This window comes from Rhinoraja longicauda, chromosome 44 (genome assembly GCF_053455715.1).
Source record: "Rhinoraja longicauda isolate Sanriku21f chromosome 44, sRhiLon1.1, whole genome shotgun sequence".
Lineage (NCBI taxonomy): Eukaryota > Metazoa > Chordata > Chondrichthyes > Rajiformes > Arhynchobatidae > Rhinoraja > Rhinoraja longicauda.
The window spans coordinates 1,798,216-1,819,069 of record NC_135996.1 but is presented as its reverse complement, the minus strand read 5'-3'; the positions used below and the strand labels follow the sequence as shown (position 1 = coordinate 1,819,069).

The window sequence follows — 20,854 nt, the reverse complement described above, 5'->3', positions numbered from 1 at the left end:
TTTGTCTTTATCTGTAATATGGATCACAGCACCTGTCTGGTGTTTTTTTTGTATCATATAACCATATAACAACTACAGCACGGAAACAGGCCCGTTCGGCCCTACCAGTCCATGCCGACCACTCTCTGACCTAGTCTCATCTACCTGCTCTCAGACCATAACCCTCTAATCCCCTCTTATCCATATACCTATCCAATTTACTCTTAAATAATAAAATCGAGCCTGCCTCCACCACTTCCACCGGAAGCCCATTCCATACAGCCACCCCCCTCTGCGTAAAGAAGTTACCCCTCATGTTACCCCTAAACTTTTGTCCCTCAATTCTGAAGCTATGTCCCCTTATTGGAATCTTCCCCACTCTTAAAGGGAAAAGCCTACCCTTTTCTGTCTCTTGTTGATTTGATGTCATCTCTATGTTCTGCATCTTTTAACTCATTTGGCTTGACATCTGGTGGCATTACAGACTGTGTGTATTGTGGTAGTGTTGGTGTTGTACTCCACGTTGTCGATGTGGTTGCAGGTGTGGTGGGGGTTGATGGTGGTGATGACAAACTTCTCTGGTTCACCAGGTTGGTTGGATGTGACCCTTGTTTCTTCTTAACTGCGTCCCAGTCTCCGTCTCAACGATGTACGATCTGGGAGTCTCAGCTCTTCCCATAACATTTGCAGGGGTCCGTATTTTCAGAACAGAATCCTGGACATGAACATGCTGTCCTCTCAGCAGTTCTGGCAATGCTTTAGCATGTCTGTTGAAAGACTGACTTCCTTCCACTTGAGCATCCACCAGTCCGCCTGGTCTTGTGGAGGGTGTATTGGTTGTTTTGTACTTTTTGCCATTCAGTAGCTCTGCTGGTGACTCCACGTCAGCTCTCAGTGGTGTTGCTCTAAGTGACGACAAGGCGTGGTTTGGATCTTCCCTTGTCTCTCGGCATTTGATGAGCATTATCTTCACTGTCTTTCTAAAAACCCGCGTCCCCTCGGATAGCGCAGTGAAACTGTGGTGATGATGAACCCATATACTTCTGCAACTCCTTGAATTCTTTCGCAGCAAACAGGGTCCTATTATCACAAATCACCTTCTGACATATCCCTTGATCAGCAAACAGTATCCGTACAGCTGTAGACATTGTTGATGCCCTCAGGTCTTTCATGTTTCTGACGAATGGAATCTTTGAGTAGTAGCAGGCTACAATCAAGTACCATTCTTGGATGGAGGTGAACAAATCTATATCCATAGCATTGGTGGAGTTTAATTGGGTATCATTTCTTCTTTTGATGGTGTGTTCCTTTATTTCTGGCGTAGAGCACATTCAGACACCATCCGTTCTATTTCTTTTGTATTAAAACACAACACAAAGATCGGGAAAGACAATCGACTTTATTTAAGAGCGCCAAATACAGTGATCACTGGGAGCAATTTATGAGATTGCTCAACGAACAAAGATTCATCGACTTATGTACAGAATTTTCCTTTGATGTTTTGTTTATTCCAGAAGGCACCAGGACTTTTCCTTCTTCCAAACAAATATACATCATGCACCTCTGAAAGACACAGCAGAGTAAACGCAGCCCAATTCCACCCCATTACAGGTAATCAAACGACCTGTTATTCTATTGACCTTATTTTATTGTTTTACGATTGCCATTTGTCCTGTGGCAACAGAGAACAGAATTGCACGTGACAAGTTAATAACAGATTGAATCAGTTATAAATATTTAAGTTTGCAGTGTGTTTACTGGCATCGAGTGACATACAAAGTAATCTTTTGTTGAACATTTGAGTCTTCGGTAACTGATTAAAGCATATTTAACACTCGTGGGTCGTATTCAGACTCAGCCCTGTACACCACTACAACCATGTTATATTTTGTATTGCCTTGAAGTCTATCTTCAAGATAAAGAACTTTGTGGCGGAGTTCTCTTTTAATAATTCTATCTATTGAAATGGCTTCCACAGGCTTCTCATTCTGTAACTGTTCACGCTATCTAGATCGCATGATTTAACTATGTCATGCACTAAGTTAGCATGTTACAACCCAGTTTCAATTGTAGCGATAACGGTCATGTTAATAAAGATGGATGTAATATGAATATTGCATGATTTGAAGGTGACAATGTCCAAGTTGAACATCAGAACACAACATGTGTTGTGTTCCTCATTGTACCTTGGACAGAGGTAAAAGTCTCCATTGTTTTATAGTGTCACAAGCAAGCACTTTGGATTAGTCAGTGTGCTGTGTGCCATGCACTTTCTATCTCTCTATGTCTCTCTCCCTCTCTATGTAGCAAAAGTGTCACTATTCTTGAAAGATCCACATAGGTTGGATTGTATTAACACAAGGTTATCTTAAAAAATTGCACATTCATGAGTGCAGTTCCAATTTGGAGAAGGTGAGAACAGAATATAATTAGTTAAACAAACACCCCACTCATGCTTTTCTTGTTTTAGGTGAAATTGTTGCATCTTTTAATGTTCATGATGCTCTTCAAACGAAAGGCGTAATTTACAAAGAGCACTGAGATATTCTTCATTGCTGGAATCGAATTCCAAGGCCTTTTCAAAGTATTCAATAGCTTTAGACTTGTCCCCATCCATCTGATGCAGTAACCCTTTGACACCAAATGCCTTGCTGTCATGTGGATCCCTGCAAAGTATTCTGTCTGCCAACTTTTCCAAATTTTCATAACACATTTTCCACTCTTTGGAGTTATTTTTAATCTCCAGTCCTTTCTGGAACAATTTGATAGCATTTGAATCAGACCTTCTTTTGTGCAGTTGAAATAAGCCAGCCCGTAACCATATTCTCTGCATATTATCTGGACGAATACCCTCTAATTCCAGCAGTTTGCTGTAGACCTCCCCTGCTTTGGAATTCTCTCCATTTCTTAGACAGATGTCCGCATAATCTAGTTGTGATTTAATAGCTGTCCTTGGACGGTGTTCAAATGCCTTTCCAAAGTGATGCTTGCAATGATCAATCAAAACCTTTTTCTGTTGAAATTCAGGGTATTGTGGATCAGAGCTCAATCTATTTTTCAACAGTTCAAGCAGTTGCACTCTATAGCACATACCTATTTGGTCGTGTAGGACACTGCTGTGTGGAGTGATTCCTAATGCTTTTTTCAGCAGCTCAATTGCCTTTTCCACAGCTTTTTCTAGTCTGTAAAATTTTGCCGCATTGCGAAGCACCTTTGGAACATCAGGGCTTTTCTGTACGGCTTGTTCAACTAATTCATTTGCTTCCTCCTTTTGCTTGATCTCTTGCAATTTTAGGGCCAACATCACCATGGCCAAAGATTCATCTGGATCAAGCTCCAGCACACGTCTCAGATGCTTCACGCACTGTCTGCTTTTGCATTTCTCTGGGGTTCCAGGAATTGGTTCCAGACGATACAGAGCAGTTGCGTAGCCCATGATCCATTCCGTGTTATTGGGATCTTCCTCCAGAGCTTTCTCAAAACATTCCATAGCCTCCTCATAGTATTGAGCTGCCGATCTCAACAATGACCATCCCTTCTCCCCATACACTTCAGGTATCATTGCTGTGTAGCGGGGGCCATCAGTGAGCGGTTTACAGATCATCTCCAGCTTGTCGAGGTAGGACTGGGCCTCGGTCAGTTGTCCCATGTGGTAATGCACCCAGGCATAGTTTCCATAGGTGATGATGCTTCTTCTTTCAAATGCATCTTCGTGGTTCTCTCTCAGAATCTTTTCAGCTTCCTTTAAATTTTCAAGAGCTTGTTCATAGTTGCCCTGCAGGGAGTTTACAAAAGCAAATTGGTTGCAGGACCTGGCCTTATACTTCAAATTCAGATCTATAGAATCTTGTAATCTATACATCATATCATCCAGGTCAATGGTCTCCTTCTGTGGGCCCCACGTGAAGTGACACTGAAGCTGATCGAGCTTCTCCTTTAAATCCCTCACTGTTTTGCTGTAAGAGAAGAAAACACATGAAAGTCGGTCGCAGCCAACCTCCAAAGCTTCAGAAATAGTCAGCAGATCAGACATGCTAGAGACGCTTTTCTCATATGCCTCTCCCTTAACTGCCTCTATCATATCTGCTTCAACCACCAACCCTGGAAGTACATTTCAATCTCTCATCACCCTCAATATAAAAATAATTGGCCAACACATCTCCTTCAAATCTTGCCCCTTGCACATTAAACCTATGCTCTTTAGTATTTGATTTTTCCATCCCGAGAAAAAGGTACTGACTGTCTTTCCTGTATACGCCTCTCATAAATTTATATAATTATATTTGGACTCCCCAAAGCTTCTGTCATTCCAGAGAAAACAATCCAAGTCTGTCCAAATGCTCCTTATAGTTAATATCCCCTGATCCGTTCAACATTCTGGGACACCTCATCTGCACATTTTTAAAGCCTCCATATCCTTCCTGTAATGGGGTGACGAGAATTGTATGCAAAATTTCAAATAAAAATTCCAATAAACCTGCAACATCCTCGTAAATATTTTCTGAACCCTTTCAAGCTTGAAAATATCTTTCCTATAACATGGTGCCCAGAACTGAACGCAATTTTCTAAATGCGGACAGGACTAGAGGGTCTGAGCTAAAGGGACTGTTTGAGTCGGCTGGGACTCTATTCCTTGGAGAGCAGGAGGATGAGGCGTGATATCACAGAGGTGTATAAAATCATGAGAGGAATAGATCGAGTAGATGCACAGAGTCTTTTGCCTAGGGTAGGTGTATCGAGAACCAGAGAACATAGGTTTAAGGTGGAGGGGGAAAGATTTAATAGGAATCTCAGTGGTGACATTCACACATATGGAGGTGGGTGTGTGGAACAAACTGCCAGAGGACGTAGTTGTGGCAGGGACTATCCCAACTGTTAAGAAACAGTCAGACAGGTACATGGATAGGACAGGTTTGGAGGCATATGGGCCAAACACGGGCAGGTTCGATTAGTGTGGCTGGGATATGTTGGACAGTGTGGGCAAGTTGGGCAGATGGGCCTGTTTCCACGCTGTATCACTCGATGAGATTCAACAAAGGAAATATGTCCTTAAACATTATAACATCCAATTCTTACCAGCCATGGAGAATGAAGAACCATTTACTCCATGGCCGAAGGAGACACAATGTTCTTTAAACCACTACTTTGAAATATTGTTCTGTGATGCAGTGAGATTCTAGAAAGGTGAATCCAGCAGAGTAGTAGCAGGAGCACGGATTCTAAAAGGAAATTTTTAAATCTAAAACAGAATTTGAACCTTGAGTTGCAACCTCATCTTTAAGGGTCCATGCTGCACAATTTACTGATGCTAATGTTGAACACTGGTGAATGCAGTTGAACCACTTCTGATCAGTACTAACTTCAATTACGTCACAAATGCAGTTCAAAGGCATCTCCGCATCTAGTCAACCACTGCAGGGTAAACACACAGAGGGAAACTACTTCTGCACTTGTCCACGGGGAAAGTTACACATGAATTACTATTGAAACAGTGTGTGGTGTGGTTGGAGCACTGTGACAGTCCAGTCTATCTCAGTGTGACTCTTGATCGATCTCTGCACAAAGCACATATCACCAAGTACCTCAAAATGGGGAACAAATTCTAGAAATTATTTGATCAACACCTCTGGCTCTCTGTTTCTCCACTGTCGAGTATGCGTGCGCAGTATGGGAGCGCTCAGCTCATGCAAGGAAGATTGATCCTGTGCTAAACACAAGCTGTCGCTGCATCAGTGGATGCATGAAACCTACCAAGACGGACAGCATCTACCTACTCTCTGGCATTGCACCTCCTGGAATCAGAAGAGCTACAGCCAGTCAAAGAAGAACGCCTCAGACAATCAGAGGATGAAAGACGCCCCCGACATGACCACCCTTTGCTACCTCAGCGTTTGAAATCACGCAGAAGTTTCCTCTCATCTGTCCATCCCCTGGACTGTGGTGCATCGTCCAGAAGGCTCAACGTCTGGGAGGAGAGAGTCAAAAATCCCCGGAAGACATTCATACGGCAATCGATCCCTCTGAGAAACACCCACCAGGTTCCGACCAACTGTGGATAACCTGGTGCAGTCTCAACAGACAGCGGACAGGCATGGGGAGGAGCTAATTGAACATGCTGAAGTGGGGATATACTGAAGATACGGCAGACTGCGAATGCGGACAGGGCCTCCAGACCATGGAACATCTCCTGAGCTGTGACATGCTGCATGACACATGCACTGTGAAGGATGTTGCAGAGGCCAACGACATGGCACTAAAATTTGCTCATTATTGGCAAACAGTTGTGTGATGACACAAATAAAAAAAACTATTGAAACGGCTATTAGTACAGGTGTTACACTTCTCTGGACATACTGCAAGGCACTTACACAGCTGTGGCAAGAAATTAGCTGATGAACAGGTGGAACAAACTGTCAGGATGGATATTGTCACATCGGACAGTATAGCATAAGAACAGGTCCTTCAGTCCACAATTTTTGTTTTGAACATAATGCCAAGCCAAACACTTGTCTGTCTGCAAATGATCCATATCCCTCCCTATGCTACAAATCTTTAAAGCATGTAAACTTCCCAAAATCAGTGGTGGGATTTGAACTCTTGCATCAATAGTCCGGTAATACTCCCAGCTTCTTACACCATAACATGAATGACTGAATGAATGAATAAGTTTATTGGCCAAGTATGCAAGGAATGTGCCTTGGTGCTCCGCTCACAAATGACAACACAAACATACAGTTAACAATTAACAATTAACAGACCCTCAATAAAGACATAAGCAAACCTCTCTCAGTCCTTTTACGAGGGTGAGGAATGCTGTCAAAAGATACAACAGGATATAAATCAGCTGCATAAATGGGCAAAGAAATGGCAGGAAGGAACTGCAGGTGCTGGTTTATACCAAAGATAAATACAAAGTGCCAGAGTAACTCAGTGGGACAGGCAACATCTCTGGAAAGAAGGAATGGGTGACGTGCAGGCTCGACGATTGTTTCGCTGAACGCCTCTGCTCAGTCTGTCTAAATGTACCTGATATTTAGGTTTCAAAAGACAATTTAACTCCCCTCCCATTCCCACACTGACCTTTCTGTCCTGGGCCTCCTCCACTGTCAGAGTGAAGCCCAGCGCAAATTGGAGGAACAGCACCTCAATATTTCGCTTGGGCAGCTTACACCCCAGTGGTATGAATGTTAACCTCTCTAACTTCAAGTCCATCTACCATTTCTTTGAAGATAGACACAAAACGCTGGAGTAACTCAGCAGGACTGGCAGCATCTCTGCATAGAAGGCATAGGTGACTTTTCAGGTCGAGACCTCTTCATCCCTCGCTTTCCCTCTCTCTGCATCCCTCTCCATCCCTCTCCCTTCCTACTTCTCTGACCAGACTGTCCCCGATTAAATGGTTTCTCGGTATACTTCGTTGTGACCTTCTCCTGGCCAACAATGATCTATTCTACATTTTCCTTTACCTTCATCTCCTTTGATGTCTTGTTTACACACCTTACCCTTCCTTATCTCTGTGTCTCCCTCTCCCCTAACTCTCAGTCTGAAGAGGTGTCTCAACCTGAAACGTCGCTCATGCCTTCTATCCAGAGATGCTGCCAGTCCTGCTGAGTTACTCCAGCATTTTGTGTCTATCTTCAAAGAAATGGTAGATGGACTTTAACACAGGTAATGGCTAGACCCTGAACAGCATTGATGCAGACGGATGTTGGAGTCCAAGTTCAAAGCTCATTGAAGGTGGCAGCACAAGTGAATATGATGGTAAAGTAGGAGTATGGTATGCTTGCCTTCATTGATAGGGGCATTGAATATAAGAGTCAGGAAGTCATGATGCAGCTCTATAGGACATTTGTTAGGCTGCATTTGGAGAATTGCGTGCAGATCTGGTCGCTCCATTACAGGAAAGATGTACAGGTTTTGGAGAGGGTGCAGAGGTTTAACAGAATGCTGCCTGCATTACACAGTTTCAGATGCAGTGAGAAGTTGGATAAACTTGGATTGCATTTTCGGGAACGCCAGTAGTTGAGGGGAGACTTGATAGAAATATATCAAGCTAGGAGAGCCATAGATAGGGTAGAACCTTTTCCACAGGGTGAAAATGTCCAAACCTACAGGACATAACTATAAGGTCAGAAGGAGAAAATTTAATGCAGATGTGCGAGGAAAGTTTTTTTTTACATTGAGATGAGTGGGGGTGTGGAACGCATTTCCAGGGGTGATGGTTGAGCCAGTTATGATAGTGGTGTTGAAGATGTTTTTAGACAGGCATAAGTCCAGGTAATAATGGGATATAGATCATGTGCAGGCAGATGAGATCAGTTCATTGTGGGCTGAAGGGCTTGCTCCTATGCTGTACTGTCCTATGTTCTGTGGCATCAGTCATGATGCCAGATCATTACAGAATACATTGGCACACACTGCAAGGTGAACTCACCCGAGAAGCTTTATTTCCAGAAACAAAACAAAAGGGTATAGAACCAACCCCACAGTTTCCTCATCTCCTTCCCCTCTGCACTCCAGGGTTAATACAGATACAGATACAGAGCCTTTATTTGTCATTCGGTACCGAGGTACCAAATGAAATTACGTTACCAGCAGTCACACAAAAAAAAAGAAACACACGACACATAACCCCAACACAAACATCCATCACAGTGACTCCAAACACCCCCTCACTGTGATGGAGGCAACAAAACTTCCGCTCTCTTCCCCGCGCCCAAGTCTCCGCGGCCGAGCCGCACCGGGCGCTGAAACATCCCGCGGCCGTGCCGGGCGCAGCCAAGTCCCGCGGCCGTGCCGCACCAGCGATGGAAGGCCCCGTGGCCGTGCCGCACCAGCGATGTAAAGCCCCGCAGCCGAGCCGCGCCGGGCGATGTTAGGTCCCGCGGCCGAGCCGCACCTGGCGATGGAAGGCCCCGCGGCCAAGCCGCACCGGGTGATGGAAGGCCCCGCGGCCGAGCCGCACCGGGCGATGGAAGGCCCCGCGGCCGAGCCGCACCTGGCGCTGAACCGTCCCGCAGCCGTACCGGGCGATGGAAGGCCCCGCGGCCGAGCCGCACCAGCGATGTAAAGCCCCGCGGCCGAGCCGCACCGGGCACTGTTAAGTCCAGAGGCCGTGCCGTACCGGGCGATGGAAGGCCCCGCGTTTTAAAATTATTATTTTTTTGAGCGCAAACGGAGATACGACTTGGAAAGGGTCGCATCTCCGTTGAGGAAGAGATTTTTAAATGTTTCCCCCACCCCTCCACCACCCCCCCCCACATATACACAGCTAAAGATAGGTTATTTCATACATATAACACTAACAAATAGACAAAGAAAGAAGAAACACAAACAGACTGCCGGCGAGCCGCAGCTGCAGGGCAGCGCCGCCACTTCCCTAAACCCCTAAGGGGTTGGTCAGTAGGATGGGGGTAGTTGGTCCAATGACACTTAATTGGACTTCACTTTTTCTCATTCGCCTGTGGCCGGGAGATGAGGGGAATTTAATGGGGACATGAAATCCCATTCCCCCTCCTTAGCGATAATCCCAAGATTTGTAGCAGGTCCTCCCAAAGGGCGGGAGAGGATAACAACATTCTCAAGATGTGCTTCCACCATTGCCCTGCATTTTCACTCTTCTGTCTAGCGCTGTGCTCACTACAAGCTCTGAGTTTCAACCTGCATTGTTGTCCCTCAAACCCTTAGGGGTTCAGGGCTCCTGGGGTTCCATGCGTCTTTCTCCGAAGCAGCACGTTCATCATGAAGCTGCAAGATTTCTGCCTCGAGATTCTCCAGCTTCTTTTCATTCTTCTTAGAGTGAAGATCTCCTCTCTGGAAATACAAGCCTCTCCCAGCTCAAAGGTAGACAACAAATGCTGGTGTAACTCAGTGGGATAGGCAGCATCTCTGGAGAGAAGGAATGAGTGACTTTTCAGGACCCTTCTTCAGTCACACCTCTCCCAGCTCACATTGGTGGTCTTTCATCTGTGCCTGAAGAATACAAAGTTGTTTAAATGTCTTATCACAACTTTTATTCACAGCCTCAATTTGTGCTTCCAGACCTTTGAGGTCCATCTCCAGCTTCTTCCTTGTACACACTGCTTCCATTCATCCTCCAGCTCTGCTTCAAACTCACAAACCTGTCTAACCAACATTCTCTTCTCTTCATTCTGCTTATCTCTGGCCTGTGGGTCCCACAGATAAACTGGGTGCAAACCAGGCTCCCAGGGTTTCTACTCGAAGAACGTGAGGTTTGGACCTTCCTGTGGCTGTTGAACAGGTGATCCAATCCTGAGTCACATAACAAGGAGTGGAACCAGGAGTCTTTAACCACCCCTACAGTGAGTGACCAGCTGTGGTGCTTCATGGCAAAACATATACAGGCAGCTGGAACTTGGCGTATATCACCATGCACATGTCAGTGGGAGAATCTCAGATACCTATTTGCCTGTAGGTAACAGTTCTAGCCGGACCAGAGTAATGTAACTGGTCAAGTCTAATAAAGCTAATGTAGGTTGGCCATTAGAGGGTGTACATTCAGGGTGGTTGTCCTTTCTTCTGGCCCCCATGGATGGTGCAACCTGCCAGCCATAATTTGGATTGGGTCAAGGGGTGTCCTGGGTCTGCAGACTTTGGCTCGTCTTCAAGGTCTGGTTATGAGAGGCACTTCTGCCATCTCCTCCTTCCTGAGCCAGTCAGCGCCCCACCTCCCTCCAGGGTGGAGTCAGGGTTTTCCTCATGCAGGGACCCGAAGACAGGGCTCATAGAGTTTGGACTCATTCAACACAGACAATAATCTCCTCATAGGTTTGGGAGGCCTGCTGTGCCACTGAACACCAGCTGGCCCTAGATAATGATCCATTACCACACAATCCACAGATCTGTCCCTGCATTGTGTGAGGAGGCAGTGCACTCTTGCCCACATTCTCCAGTAGTGTGGTTTCTGTCATGACTCCGGATCAATAATGAACGCACACGCATAGGCACAGACATACGAAAAGGCACAGAGACATGCGCACCACGGGCACACGCACACCACAGCACACAGGTGAACTCATCCAATGGGCTTTATTTCTAGAGACAAAGCGAGATGATATCTAGAACCATTCCTGTGGCTTCATCCCCTCGGAGCTGCGTGGTTTGTAAGGGGAAGTTCAGCAGGACTGGGTTAATTGGACAAATGATCCTAAATTGGACATGGATGTGGCTCATTTGCTCGTGGCTCGGAGAGTAGCCGACCTTAAAGGGGACGTGTTATTACAGTTCTAAGTGGGTGGTGGAGAGAAAGAATTAGGGGATTAAAAGAGACCTGGAAAAACTGGTTTACTCCAGAGGACAAAAGTGGTTACACTTGCCCTGAAGTGCAACCATCCATAAACAACATACCATTAGCAAAAATAAGGGTAATAAACAATGTTACACCTTACTTTTTAATGTACAATTTGTATACATATAAATTTCCCCAGGTCGCAATGGAAACCCTACGAGGACGGGCCCAAACTGTCCTATCCTCTAAAACTGTCCTATCCATGTACCTGTCTAAATGTTTCTTAAACTATGTGATAGTACTAGCCTCAACTTCCTCCTGTGGCAGCTCGTCCCATCCCCCACCTCCCTTTGCATAAACAGTTACGCCTCAGGTTCCTCTTAAATATTTCCCCCCTTCACTTTAAACCTATGTCCTCTGCTGCTCGATTCTGCTAATCCAGGCAAGAGACTCTGTGCATTTACCTGAACTATTCCTCTCATGATTTTGTACACCTCTATAAGACCATCCTCATCCACCTGTGCTTCAAGGAATAGAAGCCTCGCCTGCTCAACCTATCCCTGTAGCTTAGGTCCTCAATTCCGAGCAACATCCTTGTATATCTTCTCTGCACCCTTTCCAGCTTGAAACCATTTTTTCTAGAACATGGAGCCCAAAACTGAACACATACTCTGTGCCTGTCTTTGGTGTAAACCAGCCTCTGTCGTTCCTTCCTCCACTCTAAATGTGGCCTCACCTACGTCTTATATAAATGTAACATGACCTCACAACATCTGTACTCAATACTCTGATGAAGGCCTTTCTGACACCCCATCTATCTGTGATGCCATTTTCAACTAACTATGTACCTGCACTCCGAGATCCATGTTCATGACAACACTTCCCAGAGCCCTACTATTCACTGTGTAGGTCCTGCCCTTATTAGTCTTTCCAAAATGCAACATCTCACACTTCTCTGTTTCAAATTCCATCAAACATTCCTCAGCTCACCCGCCCAAAAGATCAAGATCTTGCTGCAAATTTTGACAACCATCTTCACTTTCTTCAATACGACCCACCTTAGTGTCATCTGAAAACTTGCTAATCATGCTTTGCACGTTCTTATCAAAATCATTGATGGAAATGACAAACGAAAAATGGGCTCAACAACGAACCTTGAGGCACACCACTAGTCACAAGACTGGTCTCTGGCCTTGTTCTTGTTATATTTCTCTTTTGATATTATGTTATGGTTCAGTGTTGTTTTACACACCAAATGTTTTAAGCAGAGACAGCTGCATTTACCACAGAAATTGCATTATCTGCACAAATGCCCTCACGCTTAACATCTTAGAAGAAACTCGATCCAGAGGTGTGCAAACAATGTTAATTTAAATGGCACCAAATGACCTCTAACTCTTGGTCATATTGGGACTAATATACTTGAACTCTGAATCCTTGCTCTGGCAAGGATTATTCCCATCCCTTCCACCCCATCAGCCAGCATATCCAACAAATCATCCTCCAACATTTCGGTCACCTCCAACGGCACCCCACTACTGGCCACATCTTCCCATCCCCTTCCCTTTCTGCTTTCCGCAGAGACCGTTCCCTCCGTAACTCCCTGGTCCACTCGTCCCTTCCTACCCAAACCACCTCATCCCCGGGAACTTTCCCCTGCAACCGGAAGAGATGCAACACCTGTCCCTTTACCTCCCCCCTCAACTCCATCCAAGGAACCAAACAGTCTTTCCAGGTGAGACAGAAGTTCATCTACACCTCCTCCAACCTCATCTATTGTATCCACTGCTCTAGGTGCCAACTTCTTTACATCGGCGAAACCAAACGCAGGCTCGGCGATCGTTTCGCTCAACACCTTCGCTCAGTCCGCCTTAACCAACCTGATCTCCCGGTGGCTGAGCACTTCAACTCCCCATCCCACTCCCAGTCTGATCTTTCTGTCATGGGCCTCCTCTAATGCCATAGTGGGGCCCACCGGAAATTGGAGGAACAGCACCTCATATTTCGCTTGGGCAGCTTGCAGCCCAGCGGTATGAACATTGACTTCTCCAACTTTAGATAGTTCCTCTGTCCCTCTCTTCCCCTCCCCCTTCCCAGTTCTCCCTCTATCTTCCTGCCTCCACCTATATCCTTCCTTTGTTCTGCCCCCCTGACATCAGTCTGAAGAAGGGTCTCGCCCCGAAACGTCACCCATTCCTTCTCTTCTGAGATGCTGCCTGACCTGCTGAGTTACTCCAGCATTTTGTGACACCTTGGACAGGATAGTTTAGAGGGATATGGGCCAAATGCAGGCAAGTGGGACTAGTGTAGATGGGACATATTGGTCGGCGGGGGTAAGATAGGCCAAGAGCCCGTTTTCACGCTGTATACCTCCATGACTCTATGACACCTGGGGAAAACCCAAGCTGTCACAGGGAGAACATAGAAACACTGTATAGACAGCACCCATGGTCAAGAATGAACCCTTGTCTCCCGCGCTGTGAAGCAGCAACACTACCACTGCGCTACTGTGCTGCTCTAAATTGTGACGTTGAATTTGCACTCTCTTTCCTTTCACCTTCTGCACTCCCTGTTGTAGTCGGGAATGGTAGACACAAAATGCTGGCCTAACTCAGCAGGACAGGCAGCATCTCTGGAGAGAAGGAATGGTTTGATTGTCTTAGAAGTAGAAGTAGAAGTAGATATACTTGATGGTCAGCATGAAGATGGAGGATCGAAAGGCGTACTTTTGGTGGGACGGCACATGATGACGTAGGCACAGGTCGTGGTCTTCCAGCTCCTCCGAACAAAACTTAGAAAAGTACCGAGTAAAATTGAACAAAAGTTTCTTAGAAAGTCTATAATTCTCTATAAAGACTGGGGGATTATTTAGACAAGTCTCCTAAACAAAAACTGAAGAAACCCACCGGGTTAAAGAGATCGGATGAGAAGAGGGAAGGAGGCCCTGTTGAGTTGGAGAATCCTCGTGCTCAAGTTGAGAGGACTGGTCCCGAAGAATGGCAAGTAGCGGCGGCACCCGGGAGGAAGAAGCATGCCTCGCGTGAATACGGGGAACCGCGCATGCGCGAACAAGCGGAACCGCGCATGCGCAAAATGTCACAAGGGAAGTTAAAGAAACTACAATCCCAGGAGGCCTCTGCCACAGATAGTGACATCGACCAGGACCAGGACCAAGAACATACAGACGATCAAGAAGATTCATCAGAAGGTGAACCTTGCCTACCAGATAGACCTAAAGGTAAAATTGAAAGTAAAAAATATAGGGGAAGTATGGAAGAGATCTTACAAGAAGTATGTGAACAATTAAAAAATAATACCATCGCTATTAACAGACGTTTTAAAAAAATGGATAAATTGGATAAAAAAGTTTAAAAACTGGAAGTTAAGACCGAAGATACTATTGAAAGAGTGAATAAGATCGAAGACAACATAACTGCTTGGATAACAGAAAGGAAACAGATATTTGAAAAACTGGACTTGTTGGAGAATACTAGTAGACGAAACAATATAAAGATTGTTGGTCTTGAAGAGCACGCAGAGGGAGAAGACTCAATAGAATTCTTTCGAAAGTGGATTCCGAATATTTTGGGAATGGAAAAAAGTGAAATTGAAATTGAAAGGGCACATAGGGCATTAAGACCAAGTCCAAAACAGGGGCAGTTTCCGAGATCAATTCTCATAAAATTATTGAGATATCAAGATAAAGAAAGAATTTTGAAGGCGGCTGTACAATGCAAAAAGAATTCTACTCCTTTGAAAAGTGGAGAGAATAAACTTTTTTTCTATCCTGATATAAGTTATGAGCTTTTGAAGAGAAGGAAGGAATTCAACCCTGCGAAAAAAGCCCTGTGGCAAAAAGGTTATCGATTTTACCTGCGATACCCTGCAACATTGAAAATTTTTATGGAAAAAGAAGGAAACAAATTTTTTACTGATCACCAGGAAGCTGAGGAATTTGCTTTAAAACTTCCAAAGGCTCAACAGTTACAAGAAGAACGACAAGGAGAAATGGATTGAAACGGATATGAACGGAGAGAAGATATAGGATATGAAATGTAAAGATTTAATGAATAATGATTGGGAGAAAAGCTTATGCTAGTTCGGGAGGGGGTGGAGAACCAATTGATGACTGCGGGATTCATGTGTGTATTCATGGCGTGTGCCATGACCCGTAAAATGGAGGGAGGTAATGCTGTTTTCTTTTTTATAAACAGCATTAGTAGGGGGTTATTTTGGGTTTCTTTAACTATTTCTTTTTCCTCTTTTTCTTCTTTTTCTTCTTTTAGCCTGGATGTTGGGGGGGGGGGGGGGGGAGGTACAGCAACAGGGTGAATTTTAATAATGGTTAAATTACTGAACTTTTTTAGTTTTAATGTTAATGGGTTAAATGGACCGATAAAAAGGAAGAGAATTTTAACACAGATGAAAAAATTGGAAGTGGATATAGCTTTCTTACAAGAAACACATCTAATGGAAAAAGAACATCAAAAGTTAAAGAGAGACTGGGTAGGAAGTATGGTAGCATCTTCTTTTAATTCAAAAGCAAGAGGGGTTGCTATCCTATTTAAGAAAACGCTACCAATTAAGATACAAAATATTGTAAGTGACCCAGTAGGTAGATTTATAATTGTACATTGTCAAATTTTCTCAGAATTGTGGACTTTAATGAATATATATGCACCAAATACAGATGATGAGAAGTTTGTGCAGGATACTTTTCTAAATCTAGCGGAAGCACATGAAAATATATTGATAGGGGGAGATTTCAATTTTTGTTTAGATCCAGAAATGGATAGATCATCAAGGACAATGACAAGGACAAGAGCAGCGAAGACAACCTTGAATTTAATGGAAAATTAAAATTTAATAGATGTTTGGAGGAAAGGCCATCCCAAGGAAAGAGATTACTCTTTTTATTCCAATGGACATGATACATATTCTAGAATAGATCTATTTTTGATTTCAGCTCAATTAAGGGGTAGAATAATACAAATAGATTACAAGGCTAGATTGTTATCGGATCACTCACCATTATTAATGAAAATTACGATGCCAGATAAAGAACAGTCAGTGTATAGATGGAGACTTAACTCTTTACTATTGAAAAGGCAAGATTTTTGTGATTTTATGCTAGGACAAATTGAATTATATTTGGAAACAAATTTAAATTCAGTTGATGATAAATTTATTGTATGGGATGCAATGAAGGCTTATTTGAGAGGCCAAATTATAAGCTACTCATCTAAGATAAAGAAAGACTATAGGAAGGAATCTGAAAGACTAGAAAAAGAAATCACCGTATTAGAAAAAGACTTACAGAAAACTTCTTCAGATACGAAAAAAACACAACTTGCAAATAAAAAATTTCAATACAATACTTTACATACTTACAGAACAGAAAAACTAATACTACGAACTAACCAAAGATATTATAAATTAGGAGAAAGAGCGCACAAGGTATTGGCATGGCAACTGAAAGAAGAACAAATATCAAGAACAATAACTTCAATTAGAACAGATGGAAACATTATTACTTATAAACCTAGAGAAATCAATGAGGTATTTAAGCAATTCTACACTAATCTGTACCATTCTGAATCTGAAAAGGATGAAATTAAGATAAATAATTTTTTATCCAAGATACAATTACCAACAATATCTAATGAGGAGCAGATGGGACTAAATCCCTCCTTTACTTTGAGAGAGGTGGAGGAAGTATTATATTCTTTACCAAGTAATAAATCTCCAGGGGAAGATGGTTTCCCGCCTGAGTTCTATAAAAAATTTAAAGATTTGTTGTTACCACTATTTATGGAAGTGATACATCAAGCGGAAAAAACTTCTACATTACCAGAATCCTTTTCACTGGCAATTATAACAGTAATTTTTAAAAAAGGGAAAGACCCTTTAAATGCATCTTCTTATAGACCAATATCATTGTTGAATGCAGATTATAAAATAGTTGCTAAACTTTTGGCAAGGAGATTGGCAGAATATTTACCGAAGCTGGTTAAAGAGGACCAAACTTGATTTGTCAAAAAAAGGAAAATATCTGATAATGTAGCAAGATTTATAAGTATTTTACATTTAGCACAGAAAAGAAAGGAATTGAGCGTAGCAGTTGCTTTAGATGCTGAAAAGGCGTTTGACAGGTTAGAATGGGATTTTTTATTTAAAGTATTAGAGAAGTACGGATTAGGAAATGGTTTCATTAACTAGGTAAAAGCTCTTTATAAACAACCTAAAGCCAAAGTGGTGACAAATGGCCAATCTTCTCAATCATTTAATTTGGAAAGATCTAGTAGACAGGGATGTCCCTTGTCACCGGCTTTATTTGTATTGGCCATTGAACCTCTGGCAGAGCTAATAAGATCAGATTTAGACATTAAAGGATTTAAAGTTAATCAGGAAGATCACAAAATTACTTTATTTGCAGATGATGTCTTAATTTGTCTTACTAGACCATTGGAATCCTTAAGAAAATTATATTTCAGATTGGAAGAATATGGGAAAGTATCAGGATATAAAATTAATAAAGATAAAACTGAAATAATGCCTCTTTTTGAAGGCAATTATGATCAATGTAAAAAAGAAAGTCAGTTTAAATGGCAAAAAGAAGGCATTAAGTTCTTAGGAGTTAAAGTAGATAATAAGTTAAATAATTTGTATAACTTAAATTATAAACCACTAATAAAAAAAAAAGATGAGGACCTGAAGAAATGGATGAATCTTCCAATTACATTGATAGGGAGAGTGAATTGTATTAAGATGAATATTTTTCCGAAGATACAGTATTTATTTTCAACACTGCCTATACCTTTGCCAAATAAATTTTTTCAAGAATTGAACAAAATTGTGAGGAATTTCCTTTGGAAAGGTAAAATGCCAAGTGTCTCTGGAAAAATTAACATGGAAATTTGAATTAGGTGGATTGCAATTACCACATTTTAAAAATTACTATCTGGCAGCACGAATTAGTTGTATTTCATCCTTTTATCAAGAGGGTGGAAAAACAGCATGGGTTAAAATTGAAATGGATAAAATAAAAGAGTTATGTCCTGAAGAATTTATATATAAATGGGAAGCGAAGCTATTAGTTAAGGATAAAGAGTCACCTTTGCTAAAACATTTAATTAATACATTGTTGAAAACAGTTAAAGTTAATGATAAAAGATTTTTTTTAACAGCTAAAACTCCATTAGTAAAAAATGGATTATTGCCGTTTGCTTGGAATAATCAAATACTACAACTCTGGGAACAGAAGGGTATTAAAAATATAGGAGATTGCTATGAAGGAAATAATTTTTTGACATTTTCCCAATTGAGAAATAAATATCAAATTCCAGTGAATAGTATTTTTTTCTATTATCAATTACAATCCTTTTTAAGGGAACAGTTAGGTAATTCAATGTCTCTATTTCAGATTAAAGGAATGGAATCCTTGTTTTAGGGCAAGGGAATAAAAAAAATTATATCATCAATGTATAAATTATTACAAAAATCTAGTCCAAACATAGGAATTCAAAAATCAAGACAAAGGTGGGAAACAGATCTTAATATTATTATTGATGAACCAAGTTGGGAAAGACTGTGTTTAGATAGTATGAAAAATACTATTAATGTGAGATACAGTTTAGTACAATATAATTTCCTACATCAACTATACTTAACCCTGAAAAAACTAAACAATTTTAAACCAAACTCATCTGAAAGTTGTTTTAGATGCAATCAAGACGTGGGTATTTTTTTACACTCTACATGGGCATGTCAGAAGGTAACTCCTTTTTGGAAAGACCTAAAAAAAATTTTGGAACAATTGATGAACAAGATTATACCAATGGATTCAAGGTTGTTTTTATTGGGAGACACAAAAGGAATAGTACCAAAGCTAATTTTAGATAAACATCAGGAAAGATTTCTCAAAATGTCAATAGCAGTAGCAAAAAAATGTGTAGCGGTCACTTGGAAAGATCAAAATGAAATAAGATTTGAAAGATGGCAAGCAGAAATGCGTAGTTGTATCCCATTAGAAAAAGCAACGTATAATCTGAGGAATAGATATGACTTCTTCTTGAAGGTGTGGAACCCATTCATTTTAAAGATAGGATTAAGAATTGGGAATATTTAAACTCAGGATTGTTTTGTTACCTTTAATAAGAATTCAATAAGAAAGTACTCGGAAGTGACTCCCTCGGGACTCCAGGTTTCTCTCATTCTCTCTTTCTTTTGCTTTTTCTTTCTTTTTAACTGGGGGGTGGGGGGAAGGGGGGGTGGGGGAGGGGAGAAAATACAGAACAATACGTGTATAATCGAATTTATAATGTAGTTATTATTGTTTATTATGGAATTTAAAATGTATGAGTTCTGTTAAAACTTAAATAAAATATTTTTTTTTTTTTTAAATAAAAAAAATAAAAAAAGAAAGGCGTACTTTGTCCATATGACAACTGGTACACATATGTAACCACAATGACAGAGAAAGTATTACACTTGCAAGAAGTCTGAATAACAAAAACATTTGCTTTCTGAAGACTGGCTGCAATTTCGTCAGATAGGAGATAAGATACTTTTCTATAATGAAAGTTCATCAGCTTAAAATAACCTTCTTTCTACACGTACAGCCACTTAATGATATATCTCTAAACATTTAGTACCAATTACATGTAATACATTACACATACTTTCAAACAAACAATGATTAACACATAAACTTTATACAGAAGGAATTACAGAGTTCTGTACCTCATTGTGTTCATTAGATACAAAGCTCTTTGAATTTCTTTTCACAGCTTTAGCAGCACTTTTGATGTGGAGTCGATTGAGAATGGTGTTGCAGGCAATGATTTACTGAAAGTCATTTCCTGATGATGAATAGAAAATTAACCTCGAAAGTGAAACTAGCTTCCCCAAGAAATGATGACGATGATATTTCAGTGTGCCGGAGGCGGAAATGCCTGGATCCAATTACAAGCCCAGAGCAGGTTAGCAACTGTCACTGCATTCATCAGACCCGGCCTGATTGGGTGATCTTTTCTCTGCCTACTTATCATGTCTGGTAGGCATAACATTGAAAATAGGTGCAGAAGGAGGCCATTCGGCCCTTCGATCCAGCACCGCCATTCATTGTGATCATGGTTGTTCATCCAGATTCAGTAACCCGTGCCTGCCTTCTCCCCATATCCATTGAGTCCGCTAGCCCCAAGAGGTCTCTCATTTAAATTCATCCAGTGGATACACCTGGAGCTCTATATATAGGATTTGAACCGCTATGTAAGAAAGCACATTTCCATTAGAGTCGAAGAGATTCACTTGCCAAATTCCTGGGCATTTCTCATACAATTATGTTCAGAAGGAGGAGCCAGCGCTGCCCTCGCAGCTGCGGATTGCCTGCAGTCCGTTTGTCTTTTGTGTTTTATGTTGTTTTTGTCTTAATTGTAGTTTAGATATGATGTAGTGTTTGTGGTTGTGTGTTATGTGGAGGGGGGAGGGGGGAACTGTAAAAGTGTCTCTCCCGAACGGAGACCCGACCTTTGTTTTCTGTGTAGTGTCTCCGTTCCCGCTGCGGCCTACCACCGGCCATGCACCTGGAGCTGGCAGCCACCGGCTGGGACCACCTGGGCTCTGGTT

General features: G+C 42.1%; 1 protein-coding gene across 2 annotated transcripts; it reads right to left on the bottom strand.

Annotated features, from left to right (window-relative positions):
* Window positions 1-1,377: 1,377 nt before the first annotated feature.
* On the bottom strand, window positions 1,378-20,054 carry LOC144612292 (interferon-induced protein with tetratricopeptide repeats 5-like). Of its 2 annotated transcripts, none has more exons than XM_078431863.1 (2): window positions 19,970-20,054; window positions 1,378-3,935 (listed from the first exon to the last, which is right to left on the bottom strand). In XM_078431863.1, the coding sequence occupies exons 1-2, from the start codon at window positions 19,981-19,983 to the stop codon at window positions 2,468-2,470; spliced, it is 1,482 nt and encodes a 493-aa protein (XP_078287989.1). In that variant the 5' UTR covers window positions 19,984-20,054; the 3' UTR covers window positions 1,378-2,467. The 2 variants fall into 2 exon arrangements, with proteins under 2 accessions (XP_078287989.1, XP_078287990.1); XM_078431864.1 differs by lacking the exon at window positions 19,970-20,054 and adding an exon at window positions 13,915-14,029.
* Between the last annotated feature and the right edge of the window lie 800 nt (window positions 20,055-20,854).